Below are 15,387 nucleotides of genomic sequence, written 5' to 3'. Positions count from 1 at the left end.
AACACAAGAAATTTGTTGTCAACGAGTGTCTTGAGAGCTTAGGAATCACACACCCGAGAATAGATCTTCATTTTTTTTATTTTTTATAAAGTGTAATTTTTTGTTATATATTTTTTAAGCAGGACAAAAAAAATATATGAAAAAAATATTAAATAATAAAAAGTTATATTTTATAAAAAAATAAAAGAAAAATTAAAAGATCTATTTTTCATTTTCTTGAGTTGCTATATTTGTATATTAAACACATTTTGAACATGATATTTGATATGTTTATTTTTTGTGTCTAATTATATCTTAATAAAAAATAATTTTTTTCAAATATATTTATACATATTTAAATATTATCACGTGTCCAATTTTATTCTTAACATTAATTTTTAAAATAAATTAAAAATATAATATATTATTATTTATTAAAATAAATTTTAAATATTTTATATAATTAAAAATATTAATAGCAATTAAAAATTAATTTATATTTGAATAGCAATAAAAAAATTAAAATATCATTCTAATTTTTTTAAAAATACTTTATCTATATTATGTTAATGTGTTTTATAAAAATTTAAAATTTGTATGATTGTATGTCTTATATCATGTCGTATTTCGTATTCGGTCATGCATCATAACTTGAGAATTGAGAATATAGTTCAAGATTTTAAAGAAAATGATATTATTATTAAAAAAAATTAACTAAATATTGAGAGTTTGATGATTTTCATTTTAGATGTCAAATAATTTTAAAAATTTCTAGGTCAACTGTCTCATATGAATCAAGTTGTCTAAGCATATGTCTCTACCTATCATCGGCTTAATTTTTTAAACAAAAAATTTTATAATATGGTATTTTAAAAAAATTATAACTAAAATCTCTATATTCGAGGAGTGATTTTATGAAAGTACCTATAAACTAGCAAAAAATTAGTCACCATATTCGGCTTTAGACAACACTAACAAAATAATAATAATAATAATAATAATAATAATAATAATAATAATAATAATAATAATAATAATAATAATAATAATAAAGAACGTATTGAGAATACATATTTAAATAATGTTAGGTATGTTTAATTAAGCAAACAAAAAGTTACCAAAAAAAAAATAAGCAAACAAAAATTATTAATTTATTTTTTTTATTTACTATATTTTTCATTGATTTTTCTCTCATTAACTTAACCAATTTATTAGTGAAAATTTAACTAATATTACATAACTTTTAAAATCGAACAATTGTTTTAAAATAAAAAAGCGGATATATCTTTTTTTTTTTTTTTAAATCAAACCTTAACATGTGTATTTGAACTTTGGACCACTTGATAACAAAACCCTAAAGATAAAGTCTCTACACTTTTTCTTTCTCTTATTTTATGCTATTTTCTGTTTTCACTTTCATTATAATGATTAAAATAATATGGGATGACCAATAGAAGATAAACCCCAACAATACAATTATTCCTTCCACATACATGATGCAAGCAAATTTCTCTTTCAGTTTCTGTATAAATACCCCTTCATATCCCTTCTTTCTCTTCATTACAACAACATATGAAACATTTTCCATAGTAATGGAACAGTTTTTGGGTAGGGAGAAGAGAGGAAATAATTAAGGGTTAATTAATTACTTGTCCCTCATAAACACTTTCAAAAGCAATAGTGATGCTTTAGTTAATTATGAAGCTTAATTAGTCTCATTATTCATCAAGTGATAGAGGGTATTATGGTATTGAATTTTCGTCTCTGCTAATTAACGGTAAAGGGTGGTGACAGAAGAAAGTGAGCACACATGGTGTTTTCTTGTATGATGATGTTTCATACTTGAAGCTATATGTGCTCACTCTCTTGCTGTCACCCCTTAACCATTTCTCTCTATTTTTTTTAATTTCTGCAATATATATAGATATATTATATATTTTTTTGTTTTTTGGATTTTATTATCTTCTTTATGCTTTAACTAACCCTAGCTAGCAACTTATTAGGCTTAACTTATGAAGCTCACATCTCAGGTATGTCATCTTCTTTTTTATAATTTATATTTTTTTTAATTTAAAAATGAAATATTGTAGATATATACATATTTGTAACAATCTATATAACATATAACTGATTTGATTTATTAATTTGGATGGTAGTGGATTCAGTCAAAATTATACCATGGAATGAAGCTGGTGTGTTGATGATTATTGATAAGGGTATCTGGAAAATACTTGCAATAATGATGAAGTGACCTTTTTTGGTTTCTAGTTTCCACTGTTAACAAACAGTTGTATATTCCATTTCCATTTTCTTAAAATGAATTTACCCCTAATTCTGTGTTCACACCCAGATTTAGGGTTTTCAGTTCAATAAAATTAATTCATAAATTAGCATTTTTTATTAAAAAAAAAAGCATTTTTATTGTTGTCTAGTCCATGTTAATAACTTAATTGTAGTTTCATCTTTATACATCATAAAGGTTATTAGCTAATTAATAATTATAATTTTTTTTAGCTAACAAAAATCAAGATGTTAAAGAATGAAATTTAGAAATTAGAATATATACGGAATTTTGAATTTAAAATAGTCCAATTTGCTGATTATTATCATATTTCATATCATTCTCAGGTAACAAGAAAGTGTTGCTGATGAAATATATATAGTCCCATATGAATTGATGATGAGTTGTGATAGGAGCAAAGCTACTTCAATGAAATGGAAATTAATTAACAATTATATGTATCTTTCAGGAATGAAGGATGTTGAAAGGGTTATTATATACATATCTATCATCTTCTTCAATTTCTTGGATATATGTGTCTGTAAGAACAACGTTGTTGTCTCTGATCTGTCAAAATTTATTGTCAGAATTTTAATTTTGGAAAGAAAAAGAAAATGGTGCAGCTTACTATATGTATATGTCATATGTCATTCTAGCTGGAATCAAATAAATTTGAACAAAATATATATTTGCCAGAAATTTTATATATGTATTATTTATTCTGAGCTATAACTTTGATTACAATATTAACACAAATATTTTTAATATTTATAATAATAATTTAATTAATACATATTTTTTATGTTATGCAATTAATTAACAACAACCGAATATTAATAATGTTCAATATATAATAGGCTTATATATTTGGATCAAGTAAATCCAATGGCATTAGAATTATATATATATATTGGATAAAGTTTACCAATTTATCTGTCTTTTATTCTTGTCTCTATCTCCTTGACTCATTCTTCATTTTGATGGCTATATCCCTTTAAGTATTTTGCTTTAATTTTCATATATTTCTCACTAAAAATATAAGTAAATTCGAGAAAAACATTTTTTATCAATTTTAATTGAATATATATATATATAAAAAAGTTCAAATTAAACATAAATATTTATACCAAGCCAACATTAGTTGTTTATGATTTAATCTGAACGCAACTTGCATGTAACTTTCAGTTTCAGATCAATCTTCATTAATAAGAATGTGATTGATCTATGCATGTCATGAGATATCTGTGCAGTGTCTATTTGTCCAAATTATTTTTTTTTCTATGCCATACACATGTTCAAGATTCCAACATTATTTGATAGGACTGAAATTGAGCATGAATAAGACTTGGTATAAATAAAGAAGAAGACTTCTAACTATATTTTAAAGGGGTTTGGTGTTGAAAATGAAATGTAATATAGGAGTAATTTTAAGTTTAATAATGGTGTTTTGATATTTTTGATGATTATGGGACCATTGGTTATAGTATGAGTTATTATTTGTCATTAAAAGAAAATAATTAAACGTTAGAATAAGTTATGAAAAATATAATTGTGGCTTATCAAAAAAAAGGTTATATAATTGTGGTTATGAAATTTGTCATTACTAAATAATGGAAAGAAGTTGTGAAAGATAATAATATAAATTGAGTTTAGTTTTAGAATAACCATCCGAGTATTAGGGATAATAAACATCTTTCCAAAAATTTAAACTGATTTTGGGGTTCACCAATGATCAAACTCTTGACTTCAATTTAGAGCTCTAATACCATGTCATGATACTACTCATTCAAAAAACTTTAGTTGATGGGAAAAGATAGCACTAATGGTTATATCTCTAATACTCTCTAAACCTTCATTGTATACATTGTATAAATATTTTATTGGCTCCTCATACTTTTCTAATACATAAATATTTTTTTTTGGTGATTGAAGTACACAGATATTTAATCACATCAGTTTTTTTAGTAATTATTCACACAATCAATGTAAAAAGTAATTATTTTTATTAGTGTAGTATTATATGATTGAATACACGTGTAAAATTGCTTTACATTATCATTATATCAAAGTTACATTTTTATAAAATATGTTGGATTTCTTTTATGTTTCTCAGAATTAAACTATCTTATGTAATTTAAAGTTTGTAATATAGCGAAAGTGCTTTTGCCTTTAAGTATTTCCCACACTGCTAGCTCTTCCATTTTCAATATTCTTCTTCCACTCTATAAGTTATATATAACAATAGTTTTTTTATTATTTCATGCACTACTCCATGTTATATATAATATTACCTTTTGTTAAAGAAATTATTACAAAGTTTCTTATTAATTAATATTTGTTATTATTATACAGGTTTCTACATTAGTGCACTTTTAATAGAATTTAAAATTTGAAGTATATATATATGATAACATTTTATAATATCATCTATCTAATATATAGAATAAACACTTTAATAGAAATTTTAAAAACTTCACATTACAACTAATGAAAAATAAAATCAACTAAAATATTGTTTCTCCAATTTTCCACACCAAAATTACTGTATCAATTAGACCGACAAAAAACCACCAAAAAAATTGAAAAAAAGAAGTCACTCAGATACAGACGTTGAAAACGTCTTTTTATAAAGATATTTTTTAATAATTAAAATTTAACACATATAATCGATTAAATTGTGTTATTTTTGTTAAAATTAGGCTAGATAAATTGATTTGACCGAAAAATAGTAAATCAAATCTTGAACTGATCTAAATTAATATTATTTTTTTATAGAAAATGACTACAATACCCTATTATAGAAAATGACTAAAATATTTCTATTATATATATATATATATATATATATATATATTAATTTTGAGAATCCTAAATTTTAGTTATTTATTTTAATCATTCTCTATAATAAGGGTATTGTAGTCATTTTTTATAAAAAATAATATTAATTTAGACCAGTTCAAAATTTGATTAACCATTTTTTCGGTTAAATCAATTTGTCTAGCCTAATTTAAAAAAAATAATTTAATCGATTATATATATTAAATTTTAATTATTAAAAAATATTTAAAAAAAACGTTTTAAACGTCTTTATCTGAGTGGCTCCCTTCAAAAAAAAAGGAAGTAATTAATGCTAAAGATTCACTTTACTAATGGATGAAGAATAATACCTAACCAAATTACCTTTGGTTTAGGGAACTTAAGCTATTGTTGAAGATGGAAGTAAAGATGATAATATTAATAATGCATAATATTTAAACTAAGGAATTTTTTGTTGATACATACTCATCACAATAATATTGTAATGTAAAGGTAAAATTCTAAATGCAGTGAGCTGTACCCTTTGTAAATATAAAACCAAATAAAGAATATGTGCATGCAGATAAAAATAAACTTGTTATAGTTATAGGAAATATAATTAACATATAAGCTAAAGCCTTCTTTTTAGTCTTTTTATAAGAAAACATGCATGGAATAATGCTTCAATTTGAGTGAAAAAAGAAAGTGATGGTGCAAGTGCTGGATTCAGTTGTGTCTTTTTGCTAGAGTGGTCCTTGTTTTCCCTTTTTTTTCTTTTTTTTTTTGGGAGAGGCTTCATCAGCCTTATGGAAGAAGAGGCTAGTTCCATTGGTTTAATTTTATTTTCTTGCAGCCGAGTCCTGAGTCAGATGGCAACTTTGTTTGTCTCACATAGAGCTACACCGAATTTAAATCCTCCTGAAGGAATATAGAACTATATTAATAGTATATACCTATATAATGTGTGTGTTGTGTGATTGTGTAGTGCATGAATGTAATACCTAAGATTGGGGCTATCCAATCCATTTAACAAAAAAAAAATTATCTTATTTAAATAAAAATGTCATTAGCAAAATTTGCCACTTTATATGCCTCTCTAATCTCTATATTATTATTAAATGTATGTTTGGTTGAACTAAGAAAAATACATAATTATCTATGTGTCTTTATTTAATAACTTAATTTTTTTGGATAATGATATAATATTAAAATATTTATAATAAAAAAGTTTAAAGTTTAATTTTTGTTGCCTCAATTCTTTTAAATGAAATTTCATTATAAAACAAAAATAAACATATACATAATTCATACTTCAAACTCAAGAAACTATTGTATGAATTTTTGTGTCAGATATATAATTATTTAATCTTTATCTAACAATTTAATTTCAAACTTTTGAAATCTTAATAACTCTATGGCAGTGCTTAATTTATTACAAATTCTAACTTAATTTGTCAACTTTGTGTTGGCATACGGAATAAATTTAGGTTGTCAAAGGTATTTAAATTTGCTACTAAATCATTTATACACAAATACTAGATTATATGATATTATAAAACTCTTTTACGCTCTTAATGCATAACAATCAAAATGTATAAAATTCCTATAAGTAAAAATATCACATATATAAGTCATGCCATACTAGGGTTTAAAGAAAATTACATTTCAAGTTTATTAGATATTAAGAGAAAGAAAGAAAAGACTCAATTCCTTGAAACTTATTATTAGTCTAAATTAACTTGCAATTCCCACATAGGCATGCATTAGTTTGCAAATTGTTATTTGGTTGTTTATAATATGAATCTAATTTTTATACACGGTAAGTATAAAAAAGTATTACACAAAGAACAAATAGTATATTCTGACATCAACAAAAGTAATTAATTTTTAAATTATTTAAAAAATTATTTAAATATATAAGTTTAATTGAATAATTATGTAAAAAATTTTATATTATGAGTGTATCAAAATTAAACTCTTATAATATTAATCCTTAATAAATAATAACAATGACTAATTCTTTTGAAACAAAAGATCTCTCAACTCTTAAGAGAATAAATCTTTGACTACAATTCACAAGTAACCCTCCATTATATTCACAGAGATAACTTATATAAATATATGCTCTCAGCCTCTCATGCTTATTGGTACTACTTTGGCAGATGATTCATTTGAAAAAATTAATTAAAACAAAAAAGAAAACCCCCCAAAAAAATTAATAACCGTGCTTTCTCCGTACAAAAATGTTCATATTATAAATTATAAAAATAAAAATGTCCCCCCTAAGTGGGGAACAAAAAAAATGAACTTTAAAAAAGGACAAACAAAACAAAAACAAATCAACATACACAGGACAATGCTCCAAAATACCCCATCAATATCCAAATTTGAAACATACAAAAAGAATCAAATTTGAAACATAATTAAGCACCAAAATTGTTTTTTAAGTAGTAAAAAACGAATCTAACTTTGCAAATTGCATGATACTTATCTCATTTTGTATTGTAATGAAGACAAGAATCAAGAAGAAACCAACTCCAATTCAAGCTCATTTCACTCCAATCTGAAAAGCAATATGTTTAATGCTGTACTAGGAAGTTCATTCAATAAACCGTTAACTGAAAACCATTTGCTTATAATGCCTTGAGACGATTCGTTTGGAACTCCGGCCGGCCACTTGTCTACTAATCTAAACCCGAATTGTGATGCGGCCGAAAGCAAAGACGGTTCATCTACGCGACGGAATATATGGCATAGAATCAGAGCAGGCACATTACCATGCTTGTTGCTTGCGCCAGAAGTAATTAGTTCTCTGGCGCTCGCAAACAAAGGCAATATAGCTTCAGGAATGTATGTAACATCTGTGCCAATGATGACATCAAACCCTATTTTATTCCCTTCTTTTATGGCTTCTATGTGATCATTGTTTCCCCATTCCATTCTCTTTGTAATTAGTTTGGTTAGCAATGGAGGCTCAAGATTCGATGAGACATTTTTGGCGAGGAGGTCGAGGGCAAGAGCATCCCCATCGGTAGCAACAACTAGGTCGGCATGTTTAGCAGCAATCATAGAACAGATTCCCCCACAGCCACTTCCCAACTCCAAGACCCTTTTCCCTGAAACGATATCAGGGTTTTTGGCGAGGACAGAAGCCATCAATCGAGCCGATTCCCACAGCATTAAGCCCGTCGATTTGCAGGTATGCTGGTACTGTTTTGAAAGTACCCTAATCTTGAAATCCCAACCTCTAAGTTTGATCTCAATAATCTAAAAGGAAAATTCAAGGAGGAAAATTAGCATTCAAAATTGCCATCAGACATTCAAAATTTATGGAAACGTCTTTTAAAAGCAGCCTCGGATAGTATACATCAAATTATTTATTAAAAAAAATGATGACTTCGAATATGATAATTTTATGGTAGAACTTAAAAGAATCAATGAAAGGCGAAAAATTGTTACCTCATAATCGCTGGAAGGTAAGGCTCCAAACATGTCAAATGCCACACCTTCAGACAAGTCAATTGCAGTGTCATTTAAACTACCATTCGAACTATTTTGCTTCGCTTCAGAACTACCAGAACAATTTCCCTCAGCTTCGTTACTAGAAGAAGAGTTCAAATCCCCTGTAAACCGGAATGCAGCTTGGACCCAACGCCTGAAACCACCAAACACGGTAGGATAACTATAAAGGGTTATTACAGTCAAGAGAAGATTGAAAGAAAAACCAAATTGCTTTTTCACTTTTAGGCAGTGGATAAAAAGAGGGAAGAAATGAAGATCATAACTTAAGTAAATTATAACTCTTATATACAACACTAAGGTAAGGTTGCATGATTGTCCTGAGACAGAGAAAACTGAAATCTTGGGGACAACATGTTTGGAGAAGGATACAGAGATAAAAAATTAAAATCGTCCGTCTCGGGACAATTTTAAGATAATTTACGTAGTTCCAAAATAATGGGATGAATGTGACATGCCTTTCTCCAAAAAGAAAGAACGCGGAACACACATCTATAAAACTATGCAAAAGAAAAGTTACCGGTTCATGATCAATTCTCTCGAACGGTTCTCAACTTGTTTGCAGTATACATGAAGCTTGTCAACAGCAAAACCATTTTCTCTGAATAAATTCGTCAAGAACTCGTTCGAAAAGTAGTAAGCTCGCTGGATAGAATAATAAAGCATTACATTAGGAAATAAGAAATTTAGGTGATCAAAGTTGTAAGATAACATTGCCAGAACTGAAACCTTACAGTGCCATCACCTCTGACATAGAAGTTGTCACTAATCTTTTGATCCTTCCCTGAAAATCTTTCCTATGGAACAGAAAATATGTATCACATGAATCATCATAGCTCAAACAAAAAGAAATAGTCAATCAAAATTTGGAATTAAACAATTCCCCGAACAACACACTATAGTTCGTAACTTTTCCTTTTCTCTTATATTATACTGTAAACCATCCGAACCGTATCAACCAAACCTCTATGCATCCTACTCTAACCACCTTGGTATAGTTATCAAACCTAAAAGTTGCAATCTTTTATTTTATTCACTTTGATATGAACAAGAAAAAGAAGTAAATTTCGATTCATACAATTATTAAAGAGAAGTCAATATCAGAAGGAAAATTATCTGGACAAAAAATTGAGCACTAGTCTATTCTTTAGAATATTATATGGTAACAAAAATCAACCTGGGCAAGATCTCCCGTGGCATAATCTCGGAACAGCACATATCCATTTGGCTGCAAATGGAGAAAGGCATGAATTTCAACACACTTGAAATGAACTGTGAACAAGTTATCTAGCAAGTTTTATGAAAATGTAAATCCAATTATTGAATACTAAAGTTTCTTACCTTGATAATTTTTCTAACATTTTGCAATACTAGAGGCATCTTTTCCGGGGACACTGCAGATAACATAAATATCTGTTTACCAAGTCAGATACTTAAACAAGTGATCTACATATAGTTCTCAATAACAAGAGCACAAAACTTGTGAAATGAAGCCGAAAAATTGACAGATAGCATCTAAGAAATGCAAATGTGATCCCATAATCATTCTACAATACACAATGTAAGTACCATGGTAACAATATCAACCGAAGATGGAAGAATTTCTTTGCACAGATCATCAACTGTCAAATCAGAGACAAAAGCTCTAACACGGGACTCCTTGAAGTCTTCATGCGTCTACAATTACAAACAAAAATATAATTACATAAATAAATGTAACAACTTCGCTTCAGTTGGATTTGGAATACTGTAAAATAAGCAATATTTCTCCTTTTATTTTATTTTATTTTTTATAAATGAGAGAAGCTTAGGAGATACAAATTTGTTTTTGATCAACATATATCAAATGCAGTTAATGCACTCTTTTTCCATAATAGAAATATGAATTCCCAAGTCTTACAGGTAATTGGATTGAGTTAGCGGATCACTGAGCAATAGACACTGAGGTTACGAACGGGGAACTACATACTGCTAACCTGGAGGTGTTCATGTCAAACACGGTTTAGACCAATGCTCCAATACTATGTATGGATGTGGATTTACATTTTCCGGCACAATGAATCATATCAGAAGAGGTGGCAATTAGGTACACCGTCCATTACTCTATCATCCATCAAAACCATCTATATCTGAATTTAGTTTAATACTATTTACCCATTGAATTCAGTTTAATACTATTTAATATTGTTGGATGTTTTAACAATTTATAACAAATCAAAATGATATAATGGTTTATTTTTTTTATTGATCTTCTATGGTCCAATCCAACATTCATGATCCATCTATTTGCCACTCTAAATTACCGATTACCATACATTTTTTTTATATCAACAGATCAGGAACGAATCAAGAAGCAGACAGCAAAATTGCTACAATGGAGAGGAAGTTTACAAAACAAAGATGTCTGACCTTAACTAACTCAATAGCCCGTGGCGAGAAATCACATGCATAAACAAAAGCATCTGGATAAGATGCTATCACTGGAAATATAGTATTTCCGGCTCCACAACCAACCTGTTTAGTAAATAGCTCTGACTATTAAGCAACTTACTAATACAAAGAACTACTAAACAGGACTTTGACAGAAAATGAATTCCATTCATAAACGCCAAGAAAGAAGAAAATGCAAGTAATATACCTCCAAAATCACTTTTCTTCCTTCTCCCTAAAAATTATTTTCAAGCAAAAAATTGCTTAAATTGTCAGTACTGCAAGCATCAAAGTTAAAAAGAAAACAAACCAAATCAAAATTGAAGATATTATTTCCTCACTCACCGAAAAGTAATCTCCCCATTCCTTATCCAAGTAGTGCCTATCCTTAAAAAACTGTAAAAAAAAATTGAATCATCACTACAGCAAAACTACTTATAGCAAATGCCTTGAACATGAAACACAGATAATGGGTGGAAAACTTGGAAGAGTGATCATCCAGTTACAGCAATAGTCAATAGACACCACAGACAAGAGGAAACCAAATACAAAGTGAAGGAATAAGACATTTGCATTAACAGAGTATAGAATAGACTAGTCTAGTCTTTAGGTATTACTGCGAATCCAATTCAGTATATCATTTTCACCAATAAACTACAAAAATCTCAGCTTTTTATTTTATTATTAGAAATTTCAGCTTATCTTCATTCATTTGCACATCCAAATTCCCAAAACAATGAAACCAATGGCAAAAGATACTTATAATTAATACTAATTAAAAAAAGAATAATTCACCAAGTATCATCAACTAAATAAAACAATAATAAGCGAACAACCCTTTACCTTGTCCTTGTGGCGCTTGTAGAAGACATCCCAATACCTCTTGGCTTCTCTTTCATACTTCTCTGAAAAGTAGAACCCAATAAACAAAATCCCAAAGAAAAAAAAAAAGCTTTTTTGTGCGGGAAGTCGCAAGCAAGAGCATTATAAGAAAGAGTACCTCTCCAAAAAGGCGTGACCCCATTATTTGAATTTGGGTAAATTTGCAACCTTTGTGTTTGTTGCGGTTTCTGTTGCTCCATAGAATCTTGGGTATGTGATGATGATGATGATGATGTCATTGCCCTCAGTGTTCTTTGTGTCGTTATGCTCATACACAAGGTTGTGTTAGCACCAAAACTGAGATCAAGCATTTATTTGCTTAAATTGCAAAAAAGAATGAGAAACACTGTGTTTATCTATAACAAGTTAACAACATTTCAACGCGCCATTTTCTAACTTTTCATCTCCAGGGTTTAGATCAAGATTCCCACCTCGGGGTTTTACCCGAATTAAACTGGAAAAATCTTTACAAAGCTTAACGCTGTTGTGATATTAGGGAAAAACAGATCGTACGGTCCGATTTAGGTAGACAAATTGGACCGTTCGATTTGTGCGCCAATGCCACGTGTTGTGCATGCAAGGAGTCCCACTCCTCCTTAATTTAATCCGTGCAAGCTCTCTTTCTCTCCCAATCACAATTCACAATTCACATTCATTCTCTTCTCTCTTCTTCAACCTTCTTTCAATTTATTCCAAGTTCAAAAAAGCTACAGCACCACAGTGTCAAAAGAAACTTAACATTAAAGATGTTGATCATCTTAAGCTTTACATGGGTAATTATTTCAACTATTTTAATTATATGTTATTATTTTTAGTTTTTTTTTTATTTTTTAGCAAAAATACTAATGATAATGTTAGATATTAATATTGTTTATAATAATTAAATAATAGTTAACATATTGTAATTAAAAATATATTATTGGATTTAGTTAGTGAATATTGTTAACGTAGATTTATATATTAAAAAATATATTTTTAATGTATTTAATAATTATTATTATAATTATATTTTATTAGATATATTTAAATTTTATTAATTATTGTTAGAAACTAAATTATTATTGAAGAATATCTGTAAAATAAATTTAGTATATTTTAAGTAAGTAACAAAATTATCCATAAACATTGAATAATTAAAATTTTTATTAATTAATTTATATTTAATTATTTTATCACAATTTATAACTTTAAAAACATAATTATTTATTATCATTAATATAATTTAATTATATTTAACAAATTACCATTAATTATCTAAATAATAAAATAAAATTATAATTAATTATAATTTTAATAATACTAATATCATATTATATTACTTCTATTCTATTCAATACATAACACATAATACAAGGCTAATAATAATAATTAATGACATAGAATAACTAACTAATTATATATCCAAATATTTTGACAAGTGTCTTATTTTCAATAACTCTAATATTATTAATAATAATTTATTTATCAAATTATTTATTAATTTATTCATTAAATAATTATTTACTTATTAATAAATAATTTATTAAATAATATATTTAAAAATTTTAAATAATATCTAAATTTATTAATAATAATAAGCAATTTTTTAAAATTAATACTAAATTTATTGTTAATAAATTAATTAACTAATTAATTTTCACTAAATTCAATTATTGCATTATGCACAGTTAACGTATAAATTACTTAATCAATAATATTCAAAAATTTAAAAATATTTAATTTTTATTACTTACTCAAAATATGTTAAATCTATGTTAAATAATAATTAATAAAATTTAAATATATATAAATATAATTTTAATAAAGTTTAACTATTTGGGTAGTTCTTATAGTTTTATTAAATTTTTAATTAGGTTTCTATATTTTTTTTCTTTTTAATTGAGTCTCTACACTGTTTTTAATTTTGTAATTACATCATTTTCATGTTAAAAATGTTAAAATTAACATAATATTTTTACCAAAATACATGCGGCCAAAGATTTAATTAAGTTTTTAATTATAAATACCTTCAATTTGCGAATAAATATTCAGTTAACTCTAATATTTTTTACACTAGGAATGACTTAATTACAAAATTAAAGCAGTATAGGGATCTAATTAAAAGAAAAAAATGTATAGAGACCTAATTAAAAATGTAGTGAAATTATAGAGACCAATTGAATAATTAAACCTTCTAATAATTATTACTAAATACATTTAAAATATACTTTTTAATGTATAAACCTATATTAACAATATTTACTAACTAAATCCAATAATACATTTCAAACTACAATATGTTAACTATCATTTAATCGTTATAAACAATACTAATCTCTAACATTATTACTAATAAATTTTGCTAAATAAAAAAAAATTAAAAATAATAACTTACATAATTAGAATGACTGAGATAATTAACAATGTAAAGAGCAGGACAATTAAAATCTTTAATTTTGAGTTTTCTTGACATTGTGAGGACCGTGAATATATATATATATATATATATATATATATATATATATATATATATATATATATATATATATATATATATATATATATATATATATTGTAAAAGAGAGAATGTCAAGAAAATAAAGAAGAGAATCAAGAATGAGTAAAAATTATGGAACGTACAACAAGCAAATAGGAGAGAGTTTCATTAGTTAGTGTTCTGTTTCAATAACAAAGTCTTATAGCTATATATATAGAAGATCTATGGTGTAGTTAATGGATATAATTCATTCCTATCAATTCTAGTCATAAAATATTACTCAATCACTTCTTCTCTGCACTCATATCTCAGCAAGCCTAACATCTTGCTGCACAATTCATCTTAGTTCTTTGCTGCATTAATCTAATCAACTCATTGGGTAAACTTCACATGGTACCAAGAGCAAAAGGGTAACACCATGGCTATGATCCTTAATTCCGCTGCATCATCTTCCAAGTACTACCTTTCAGTCATCACAGACAAATTGGATGCAAATAATTTCATCCCATGGCACCATTCAGCCACCATTACAGTTGAATCTCAAAATCTTGAAGATCATTTTCACAAGGATAAAGTTCCTCAACAATTCACTGATCCTACTGATGTCACTAACCAGGAAAGATTGAATCTGAAGATTATAAAGAATGGAAGTTGCAAGATCTTTCTCTACAAACATGGCTTCTTGCTTCTATCAATACCAATTTCAAAAACAAAGTGGTAAAATGCAAAATCTTCTATGATATGTGGGAGAAGCTTCAAGAAGTCTTTACAACACCATCAAGGGCACGAATTCAGAGTGTAAAATCTCAATTGAGATCTGTCAAATATGAAAAATCAGCAAAAGATTACATTGGTAAAATTCACACTCTTGTTGATTCTTAATTGCAATTGATAGTCATTATCCGGATGATGATCATATTCAAACAATCCTTGATGGATTAACTGAGGAGTACCAAGGATTCATCTCATCTGTCATGTCTAAGATGGGACAAATCACTGTCATAGAGACAGAATCATTTCTCAT

The 15,387-nt window shown here is 27.0% G+C and overlaps 1 protein-coding gene and 1 long non-coding RNA gene across 2 annotated transcripts; one reads left to right on the top strand and one right to left on the bottom strand.

Moving 5' to 3' along the window:
• Positions 1–1,328: 1,328 nt before the first annotated feature.
• On the top strand, positions 1,329–2,959 carry LOC112697650 (uncharacterized). The gene is made up of 2 exons (XR_003151271.3): positions 1,329–2,009; positions 2,608–2,959. It is a non-coding gene; the product is annotated as an uncharacterized lncRNA (long non-coding RNA).
• A 4,422-nt stretch (positions 2,960–7,381) lies between these two features.
• LOC112697649 (uncharacterized) lies at positions 7,382–12,658 on the bottom strand. Its single transcript, XM_025750908.3, has 12 exons — positions 12,006–12,658; positions 11,849–11,910; positions 11,351–11,401; positions 11,214–11,240; positions 10,985–11,089; positions 10,145–10,252; positions 9,917–9,988; positions 9,753–9,803; positions 9,310–9,372; positions 9,096–9,220; positions 8,516–8,711; positions 7,382–8,323 (listed from the first exon to the last, which is right to left on the bottom strand). The coding sequence occupies exons 1-12, from the start codon at positions 12,196–12,198 to the stop codon at positions 7,610–7,612; spliced, it is 1,767 nt and encodes a 588-aa protein (XP_025606693.1). The 5' UTR covers positions 12,199–12,658; the 3' UTR covers positions 7,382–7,609.
• Positions 12,659–15,387: the final 2,729 nt, after the last annotated feature.

Source organism: Arachis hypogaea, chromosome 16 (assembly GCF_003086295.3).
Source record: "Arachis hypogaea cultivar Tifrunner chromosome 16, arahy.Tifrunner.gnm2.J5K5, whole genome shotgun sequence".
Classification (NCBI taxonomy): Eukaryota; Viridiplantae; Streptophyta; class Magnoliopsida; order Fabales; family Fabaceae; genus Arachis; species Arachis hypogaea.
Note: the sequence above shows the minus strand (reverse complement) of the source record. Positions and strands in the feature narration are given on the sequence as shown.